The sequence below is a fragment of the Nicotiana attenuata genome, unplaced genomic scaffold, assembly GCF_001879085.1.
Source record: "Nicotiana attenuata strain UT unplaced genomic scaffold, NIATTr2, whole genome shotgun sequence".
NCBI classification, from domain to species: Eukaryota; Viridiplantae; Streptophyta; class Magnoliopsida; order Solanales; family Solanaceae; genus Nicotiana; species Nicotiana attenuata.
The window spans coordinates 82,726-93,872 of record NW_017670615.1 but is presented as its reverse complement, the minus strand read 5'-3'; the positions used below and the strand labels follow the sequence as shown (position 1 = coordinate 93,872).

Here is an 11,147-nt window from a genome sequence, read left to right as displayed (position 1 = left end):
AAAATGTTGACCAAAGTCAAACTTAATCTTTTAAGAAAATCCTAAGGAATCAAATGGGCATATTTCACCCGAAACTCTTCCAAATCCCGAACCAACCATCCCAACAAGTCGTAAATTAGCTAAAGTAAGCGCGGGATGTTTTATTTAAGGGAACGGGGTTCAAAAAGGCAAAATGACCAGGCGAGTCGTTACACCCTGCATACATTCAGAGACTCTTCCATTATTTTGTATTCAAATTGTAACTTCCACTTCCTTGAATTATCACTGCAATCAAATAGCTTTTTTACTATAAGAAATTAAAATTATTAGGTGGGAAAAAGAACTTGGCTGATTCAAAATAGTTGATAAGCATCAAGTGAAACTAATTTTTTAAATGAACAGCTACATATTTGAATAGAAGTGTTGAAAGTAATTATAAACGATATATTGATGTAATTGGTGAAAAGTACTAATAACCACCTTTTTAGATAAAATGACTGAAACAACGCCCTTAAAGTTGTATACATTAAATATAAATTTAAGAGTATTTTTACATGAAAAATGAAAGAACGAGAAAATAGAACAAATTTAGGATAAAAAGTAAAAATATTGGTCAAACCAAAAAATGTTTATAAGTTGGGGTGACTAAAACGCCATTTTTTGATTGATTTCGACTTATAATTAAACACTTTTGGCATTTACCAATATGCATTTAAGTCAAAAACCAAGCTGACCAAACACCCTTCAAGAGAAAGTATTGTATTCACAAGTATGAGAGGGAGGTTACTTACACTAAATATGACACATAGGATCTCTAAACCTCCTTTGAGTATCCATTTTGATATATTTCTGCTAATGATAAAGCTCAAAATTGTAGACTGAAATGCTCCAAAAAAATGACATAATTGCAGTGCTTGAGTACTGATAAGGATAATCTTTGCTAATTCTAGCTTGTACAAGAAACCAAGCAGACCCCACAAAGCTACCTGCAAATAGAAATATTGAATCAAGAAACCAACTCTTTTTGCTATGATTTGTTTCAACTCCTGATGCTGATGGGTTTATCAATGGCATTCCTTTGTACAACAGCAATAACAACAACCCAGTATAATCCCACTTAATGGGGTCTGGGGAGGGTAGTGTGTACGCAGACCTTACCCTACCCTGGGGTAGAGAGGCTGTTTTCAAATAGACCCTCGGCATCCTTCCCTCCAAGAACTTCCCAACTTGCTCTTGGGGAGACTCGAACTCACAACCTCTTGGTTGGAAGTGGACGTTGCTTACCATCAGAGCAACCCCTGTTGTCTAATGGCATTCCATTGTACAAAGTGAGTATTAATGCTCCACCAAGACAGAATAGGATGCCTAATATCTTTGCTCTTCCACTCCTGCTTTTTAGTTTTATAGTTTCTTGCCTGGGAAAATTTTATCATTGAGGCATAAGTATGTAATTTTGTGACACAACTTTTCTTGCAATAATAAGATGTGATTGCATTCGTAACTTAAAATTGATTTCCAACTCTCTTTCTCTTTTTTTTTTTTTTTTTTTTTTTTTTTTTTTTTTTTGGTATTTAGATTCTCTTTCTTAGAGCATAAAGAATTTATATTAATAGTAACTTTAACTTTTCCTCTATAATTCACGTATTCAAGTATAAAAAAGCATCAGCGAGAATTCATCATGAGTTTTCAATGTTAAATACTTTAGCAAAAATACGTAGGCACTTCTCATGAACTTTCGCGAACGAAAGGTAATATAAGAGATATTTACATAAGAAATTAAATCTATTTGAATAAGTTGAATATCATAAGAAAATAACTAACTCAATTTCATGAATTCAAATAATCAGCGGTATAAAATAATTTGTGTATGAGGTGTGTGCTAAATTCAAATAATCATCGATCATGTGAAAACACATAGACATATATTAACTTTTTGAGGAAAATTGGTAGAAGTTAAACTTTATATTATTTAGTTGTCTTCATATTATTGTGTTCTATTGGTATCATAAGGGAAGTTAGATTGACAATAGGTGCTGTAAAAGAATATCGAAGTATACTCTTAGTTAAGACACCTAATAAATGAGATTTTTCATGTAATTATTACTATACAGAACTTGTTACACTTGGCACCCCTTACATGTATGGCCTTGTGCATGGATAGAGAAAGAAAACTCTTCAAGACGAAAACAAAAGTAGAAACAATTCACATAATGCTCAGTATTAATTAGAGAAATAGAACAATATTACATTTTGCTCGAGGGAAAGAACTAAACTTAAGTTGAATATATTGGAAGATGATTGAGGACTTTTATATGATAAAGTTTCTTGTTTTGTTGAGTTAGATATATATAGAATCAACATTAATAAACATCGTAAGCTTAAAATTTTATTCTATAACTCAAATACAAACATGTTTTAATATATATAATATTATGTAATTATTTTTTAAAAATAATTCTTATCGAGACACGCGCAAAGCACGTACCTAAGACTAGTATCTATAAAGAATTGTATGCATGCGTGCGTCATTTGAAGGATTAGTTGAGGAAACATGGGTTTACGTTATGTAATTAAGGAACTAGTGCTAAACATTTGCTATAGTTTTTAAAAAGGTATATAGTTATGTAAAGAACCCTTTTCTTTTACTAATAAGTGACTTTCTGTTATAAAAAATTGTATATTGGCTACTAATGATACTGTAAAACCCCAAAAAACTTTAGAAGACTTTGGGCCCATGAGTTGTCTGTCGAGAAAGGACTTTAGCCTAGCAGCAAATGAAAATAATAAAAGAATGAAAGAAAAGAAAATATTAAATAAAATTTTAAACTATTATAAAAATAAAGACTACAAAGTAAATGAAGTAGAGAAATGTATAAAATAAAGACTACAAAGTAAATTAATTGTTTTGACTCCTTATTTATAGAAGAAATGAATCTGCTTTAACGTTGATTCCTCTGGCATATTACTTGTGTAAGAGCTGGTTGAGAATAGGTGAAGACGCCAATGATCTTCGAAATCTTAGTTGCCTGCCTTTCACTGACTTCTTCATCTATGATAATGATGATCTTCTCGAGAATAGGCGCAGACGCCAGCACTAACCTTATAAATAGCTATTCCGCTCTTGAAGCATGAAATTTATGTATTTTCAGAGCTCGAAGGTTATTGAGTTCATCAATCCTGCAGCCTTGTGCTTTCAACTGATTTACATCAACTTTCCTGAAAACTTTCTTGATCCGACTCAACTATAAATAGTATAAAGAAAGAATAATAAGATTTGCATCTCTATACTCGAAAATGGAGTAATAACTCATGAATTCAACAACTCACCAGAAGGTTAAGCAACTTCAAATTGGGAGAACTTCTAAGGATGCATAGAAGGAAACAAATTTGATCTTCATCATTAAAATCGAAACCATGAAATTCGAGATTGACCAAGTTATTGAGCATAGTTGACAGCCTTCTTTCTAAATTACCACAAGCTAAAAACTAGACAACAAAACAACAAAAATAAGAACATTAATAGTTAGAGCTGTGTATGGTGTCATACTAAGATACGCAAAAATATCAATTGCCATCTTACCTTGAGGGAGCATTCGTCCAAGATAAGTGTTCCAATATTAGGCAATACGCTGAGAAGTTTTACCAAGTCCATTGCTTCATGTTGTCTGTTTTGTGAAACTTCTTGTTGTGGTATAACTGCATAAAATTTTACATTCCGGCAATCCTTGAAAGAAATCCATTTAATTGTTTCAATGTCACAATGGGAAAATTTTAAACTTAAAAGTTTTGGGGCATATATAGTCAAGGAGTGATGAAGACCACTACATTGCATAAACATCAGATTTAGAAGGCTTGGAACAGAGAGGAAAGAAGTTGCAACGTCTAATTCAAAGGCGACTCCAACAAATTCAAGGCTTTTGAGCTTGTGGAAACCTCCAAAACTGCAAGGCGGCCTGAAGATGCAACTTGACAGACTCAATTGTTCAAGTCACATAGGAAGGCAACTTATAAGGAGCATTCAAATTTCCTGGATTCTTGAGGGTGAGATCCACAAGACCATTTCTTGACAAATGTAACATCCATAGATCAATAACTGAGTGCTCGGAAGGATTTATTATTGAAAGATCAAGGAGAAATGTCTTAATGGGTCCATAGTGATGCAATAGTACTCTATTAATGATGTTTGTTATGCTTGATTGCTTTCCCTTTCTGCAGAAGTCCGCAAAAATAGTGAGCTTTGGATTTGAAGCCCAAATATGTCTCCATTTACTGGACAAGACACTCATTCTTGCGGCATCCTCAATAGTCATGTGCTCCTGAATTTGGTATTTGACATTAATAGGAAGATTTGTAAGTCTATTAAGTTTGTTCCTTCCATCTTGAAGTCTTTTATAGCTATTTGTCATCATGATTGTAAGTCCTGACCATTTGAACCAACAAAAATAAGTGAAGTAATTTGCATAGAAAATGCTTTATACATATTCAGCTTTATTGATCATTGACTTCATAGTGTTAGTATTGAAATTTCAAGATATTACGCTGACAAAGCATACCACAAAGATGGTAAATTAGACAATAAAAAATCATGCCAAAGGAAGTACAAAGATTGGTGTTGTTCACTCTAGTAGATTAACATCCATAGGCGGAGATGAACAATCCGCCATTCAAAAGAGAATATAAAAGCGAGTATAAAATATCAAGAAAATAACTTCACAGCATTCACTCCTGAATAGATACACTCAAGCGAATGCATATTATTTTTATTTTTTCTTAATGCTTATTATTTTCAATAAAAACGAACTATTCCCTTTGCTTCATTTTATTTGGTGGGGTTTGTCTAAAACAGAGTTAGTAATAACGTTTTTCACACATAAACTATATACATATAGCATACCAAAAATCAAATGTCAATGCCATTACACAGTTTACGGCAGAATTTATGTTTGCTGCTCTTGTTGAAAAGGCAGCCTTATGAGGATGGTGTTCTTTGGATAGACAATAGCTCATTTTTATATTTGGTTATTACATAAAGAGAGAAAAGTGGATTAATAAAAAAGGGAGACATCAAAGAGGAAAGAGAAGTTTCTCTTTAGGATATTAAAACACACTTGTCCAAGTTATATGTAAGTTTGATATATCTACAATCGTTGGTACTCTTGTTTTTTTTTTTTTTGGTTCAACAACAGTCAATAGTTGTCTTTCGACCCATTGATTCTATTCTTTTGTTTCATAACTTGGCAGAATGACACTAGAGGCGGATCCAATATTGGAACATTATTTGAAATTATAACAGAAACCGCTTAAATTTGCCGGAAATAAAATCAATTATTTACACTTATTTAATAAATTTTAATACGTAAATGGGGCATAAGTCAAAAATATTGGATTTTGATAAACCCATAAGTAAGAATCTACATTTCCCCCTGAGGTCGGTTATACTCTCATATAAAAATCTACATTGAAAAAATAGGTTTGAATTTCGAATTGATTTTTGTAAGAGTTTTGGGGTGAGTGTTGTTAAGACTTGTTGAGAATAATCTAAGGAGGATGTCTACCTAACTTGAAGTCATTTTGTGGAGATTTTGGACTAGTTTTGTACAATAATTGTAACTAAAAATATAGAAGAAGTTGATCACATGGCAAGCAATGTTTATACATTGCTATACAATTCATAAAAGTTTGATATATTTTTATAGACTCTTATATACTTTTATACAAGGGAGATAAATTGCCTATAAAGGTGTATAAATATTTTATAATAATATATAAGAGTGTATTTGCAAAAGAATGTTGGCTGTGCGGGTGTAAACTAAAATAATGGCTATGTGAGTGCAATGTGTTGTGTTGTGATATATACCTTTGAAAAGTTCTTATGTAACGACCCGACTGGTCGTTTTAGGTATCTGCACTTCGCTCGGTGTGTTGAGGGCTCGAGTAGCTCCGCATGATGTATGACTTGCGTAAATCATCAGTATTGGTTTTCAAGTTATCCGGAGTCGATTTGGGGGAAATGAACTTCAAGATTTAGGTCCTAAGATGGAAGAGTTGACCAAGTTTGACTTTTTGGCAATTGACCTCGGAATGCAGTTTCGTCAGTTCTGTTAGCTTCGTTGGTGATTTCGGACTTAGGAGCGCGTCCGAACTGTAATTTGGAGGCTTGTAGTGGAATTAGCCTTGAATTGGAGAAAGTTGGATTTTTGGGAAGTTTGACCGGGAGTGGACTTTCTGATATCGGGGTCGGATTCCGATTTCAAAAATCGGAATAGGTGGGTAATGCCAAATGTGACTTATATGCGAATTTTGAGGTCAATCGGAGGTGATTTGATAGGTTCCGGCGTCGGTTGTGGAAGTTGAAGTTTCAAAGTTCATTGATTTCGGCTTGAGGTGTGATTCATCGTTTCGAGGTTGTCACGTGTGATTTGAAGCTTCAAGTAGGTTCATCTTGTCATATGGAACTTGTTTGCAAAGGTTGGCGCCATTCAGAGTTGATTTGATAGGGTTCAGATGCTCAGTTGTGATTCTAGAAGTTCTTGAAGTTTTAGTTTGATTTTCACGAGTTTTGGCGTCCGATTCATGGTTTTAGAAGTTATTTTGGTGATTTGAGAGCGTGAGCGCGTTTGTATTATGTTTTAGACTTGTGTGCATATTTGGTTTGGAGCCCCGAGGGCTCGGGTGAGTTTCGGATTGGTTTCGGAATGTTCATGCATAGTTTGTAATTGTTGGTTCAGGTATTTTCGCATTTGCGAAGAATTGATCGCAAATGCGGCCATCGCAATTTCGAGAAAGCTCGCATTTGCGAAGCCTGGGCAACTGGGCAATTTTTTGCATTTGCGATGAACCAGCCGCATTTGCGAAGGCTGGTCTTAGCATTTGCGAAGGTTTTGTCGCAAATGCGACCTCAACAGGAAATCTTCAGGCATCGCAATTTCGATGCATTTTTTTGCAATTTCAGATTCGCAATTGTGAAACCCCTGTCACAAATGCGACATCTGCAGCCTGTTAAGTGCAGAGAATTCCGAGTTTTTCTTCACTTTTTCATATTTTTTAACCCTACCTTCGGAGTGACGCGATTTTTAGAGGGGATTTTCATGTCAATCATTGGGTAAGTATCTTTAATCAATATTCAACTATATTTTATGATTTTATACAAGATTTAATATCAAATTCATGGGAAAGCTATGGGAAAATTTGGGGATTTTGTCAAAGTTTTGAAAACTGAAAATTTGGGATTTGGGAGTCGAATAAGAGTCGGATTTTGAAACAAAATACATATTTGGACTCGTGAGGCCATGGGTAGTCAAGATCTACCTTGGACCCGGGTTTTGACAGGGTGGGCCCGAGGTTTGACTTTTTAGAAATTGAATAAAAATTATAGCTTTATTAATTGAGATTATTTTCTCTTGCATTGTGTGGTGTATTCAAGTTGTCATTGGCTAGATTGAGTCAAGCGCAGGCGAATTCGTAGAGGAAAAGGCTAAGTTGAGTGTTGAGTTGGCCGGATCGAGGTAAGTGTTTTGCCTAGCTTTGTTGAGGGAATTTTTCCTCCTATTTGTCATTATTTTCTACATGCGGGGGTGAAACATATATGATGTGATGAGCGTATATGTATGTGCTAGGGTTAACCATGCTCGGGGGGTGGATTATGTTATATTTGTGTTTGTAGCATTTTGTGACATTGCTTAATGCCTTCTTTGACTCATAGGTACTAAGGACATAATATTAAATGATAGATATCAAGACTTAGTTTGTTACAACTTGATCAAACTTGATGGAAATTGTAAGAATACATTGATGTGTCTAATTTGATCATCTATGTGAAATTATTACTACATTACTATAACCGATATTCTTGAGATGCTAGACTCTATACTTGTGTTGTGAATCAATTGTGAGATTCATGGAAAAACTTGAATAATACGATTCTTGAGGGTTGTTGAACCATTGTTGACTTGGAAAGTTGTGATTAGGAATTGTCTGGAATGTCCACTAAAACACTCTCCCTGATGTCTGTTATGCTTCCTGCTTTGTTTGTTATGGTTATATATATGCTTGTTAAGGAAGAGTGTAAAGCACGAAGGGCGATGCTGTGCCATTATTTAAAGATTATCATGTAAGGGAGAGTGTAAAGCACGAAGGATGATGCCGTTCCATTGTTTATACATCATGTGAGGAAGAGTGTAAAGTACGAAGGGTGATGTCGTGCCATATTATTGAGAGTAAAAGTACGAAGGGTGATGCCGTACCATATTATTGAGAGTAAAAGCACGAAGGGTGATGTTATGCCACATTATTGAGAGTAAAAGCACGAAGGGTGATGCCGTGCCATTATATTTATATTGTTATGCTTGTATGTTATGGTGAGGTCATGCCATGAAGGGTGTTTCCGTGCAGGTGAGGACGAGGGACATGCAGGTGAGGACGAGGGACATGCATTATTATGTGATATTTGTCTTCTTGTGTATACGGTTGTGCCCTTACTTGGAAATGTTATTGTTGTATTTACATATTCGGTGTGACTTGTTGTTATTGTCCTGTACTTGACTTATCTCAATTGTTGTTGCATTGTCCATGTCCTTTACTTGCTTAACTTGAAATTACCATGTCTATTTCTGATTTTATACTTATACTCATGTTGTATCTATTCTGTTGCACTTTAGTATAAGCCTTCTACCATGCTAGCCATTCATGCCTTTACTTGTTAACTTTTAAAGAACATGTATTTCTTCTTAATTTTTATATTTGTACTTAGGCCTCCAATATGCTAGTTAATTGAAGTTGATATTCCCTGTTTTTCAATTGTTGTTGTTACTCACGTGCTTTCCGCTTAGTCCATTACTGTGATCCACATGTGTTTACTTATCCACTGTTGTTACTGGCGTATTTCCTACTTAGTAATTTCTATTATTGTGTTCCTGTGATATGGTTGGTACTGTTATACGATTACTTGAAAAGGATGAGTTGAACGCACGAAGGGTGTTGCTGTGCTAATTGAATTGTTTCATAAATTTATTTATATATGGTGAGAATGAGATAAAAGCACGAAGGGTGTTACCGTGCCATGTGATTTGATATTTTGACATTTTAGACGTATATCTCATACCAGGGAAGATCGGAAATATTCTACTGTGGTTCTTTATAATATTCATTGTCTGATTCGCCGGGCTGTATTTGATACTTTTGTCCGTTATACATTGAACTGCTTTACTGTTAATCTAATATACAGATTATTTAAATAAGCATCTTTTAAATTAAAAGCCTCGTCACTATTTCGACGAGGTTAGATAAAATACTTATCAGTACATGGGGTCGGTTGTACTGATACTGTACTTCTGCACGTCCCGTGCAGATCTTAGAGCAGAGTTGCTGGTGATGTCGAGTGCTGATTTGGAAGATGTTCGTGCGTTTGGATATAACTGCCACTTATTCTTGGTAGTTTAGTTTTTTGCTAATCTGTTATGTAACCATCAAACATAACGTGTATTTATTTGTATCAGTTTTGAAAATTTCAAATATTAGAAGCTCGTGAATCGTACTACCTGGTCTTAGTAGATTTGTAAAAGTTCAGTTATTTATTTTCTATTCTCTAATAATTTCAGTTGATTTGTATTTTCAGTTAGTTGGCTTACCTAGCGGGTTGAGTTAGGTGCCATCACGACTTGTGGTTTTTGGGCCGTAACACCTTATTAGCTGCTAAAATTCAAATGATGAGTATGAAGAAATAGAATTCCTCGATAAGAGACAGCCTAGTTGCATGTGAGAGTTGTATTGTACGTCTTTTTTGAGAGTATATGTTAATATCAAGCTTTTTTTAATGTAAAATCAGACCTTTCTATACTAGTCACGTTATATAATAATATTTCATCATAAAATCAATTTTTTTCAGAACAAATTTTTCCAGTAAAATTTTAACTCTATTTAACAGATTTTTATTTTACCTATAACAGCAGGAACTATCTTAGTAAGAGTACACCCTTTGTAAAACTACCCCTCTATAACAACTTTTTTTTTTGGGTAATAAAATAACCATCTTCATAGAAATAAAATCACTAAAATTACCAATAATAAATCTAGAGATTTCGCCAAATATTTTAAAATTTTAACGCACTACTTATGATAAAGAATATTTCATGAATAGATTTCATACCCTTGAAAAATCTGCACATATATTTCTATTTAAAATTTTATTGAGATTTTAAAGTTAAATAAATTTTTTTTATCTTTTATAACGTTAAAAAATAATTTTTCTATTTTAAAAATCTTTGTCTATACTGGTCAAATAATATTTAAACATCAAATATTACTATAGATGTTATCAGCCAATCACTATAAACGCCAAAAATATGATTGGAACAAAAAAATCGTTATAGAGAAGTTTCAGGGTATATATGAATATTTCTTAACATGTAATCCTAATCAAAGAAGTCAATTAATCCATGCAAGAAATCAATTTTCGAAGTAGTAAACTCTTGGTTTAATTAAATTATTTAAGACTCAGAGTTGAGAGAAGAAAAAATCGCCACTATAACATCCTTATCGAAAAGGGAAACAAACAAGAAATAAAAGAAAGGAACTAACCTCACAACGACGAGTGAGAGGGGATTCCGGAGGAGCGGGTGCTGAATAGGGATTAGGGAGAAAGAGAGAGGCGGGCATACCTAGAATGCAAAACTTTCTTTTCAGGTTAAGGTATTTATAAGTAGGTTTATTTAATATTTGGGAAGAAAATCTCCCTAATAATTATCACTACTCTATAATTAGTAGTCTCATAAAAAATAATAATTAATATTTTAAATTGGCAAAATATATAGATAGACACTCAAAGTTGGCACCAACTGCCAGTCACTTCGGCTTAACAAATGATTAGATAGAAACTTTTTCTTAACAAGAATATATCTCATGGACACTCAATTTGGACAAACCACTCACATCACATACACTCCAGCTGACATGTCAAATAAACAATCAAATAATAACACGTGTGATTCAACAACAAAATTCCAGTTGCACACTTCAGTTTACCAAAAAGCTAAAAATATATAATATGTTAAAATAAAAAGAACAACACCTTCCAATTAGACCTCCAACCTCCTCCCCTAACTAGACCATTGCCTGCCGGCCAAATTACCTGCAATAACATCAGCCTCACTCACTGTCACGGCTCAATTCCC

General features: G+C 34.0%; 1 protein-coding gene across 1 annotated transcript; it reads right to left on the bottom strand.

The window, feature by feature from the left end:
* Positions 1–3,089: 3,089 nt before the first annotated feature.
* On the bottom strand, positions 3,090–4,388 carry LOC109241549 (F-box/FBD/LRR-repeat protein At1g13570-like). Its single transcript, XM_019408298.1, has 4 exons — positions 3,972–4,388; positions 3,560–3,703; positions 3,307–3,465; positions 3,090–3,221 (listed from the first exon to the last, which is right to left on the bottom strand). The coding sequence occupies exons 1-4, from the start codon at positions 4,386–4,388 to the stop codon at positions 3,090–3,092; spliced, it is 852 nt and encodes a 283-aa protein (XP_019263843.1).
* Between the last annotated feature and the right edge of the window lie 6,759 nt (positions 4,389–11,147).

Bases quoted from the DNA above. Each gene is read 5' to 3' on its own strand.
- LOC109241549 (XM_019408298.1), bottom strand. From the start codon at position 4,388: ATGATGACAAATAGCTATAAAAGACTTCAAGATGGAAGGAACAAACTT. The intron at 3,704-3,971 runs GTGACTTGAACA...ATTTCTTTCAAG, and splicing joins CTTATAAGTTGCCTTCCTAT to GATTGCCGGAATGTAAAATT. The intron at 3,222-3,306 runs GTGAGTTGTTGA...TACTATTTATAG, and splicing joins TGAAGTTGCTTAACCTTCTG to TTGAGTCGGATCAAGAAAGT.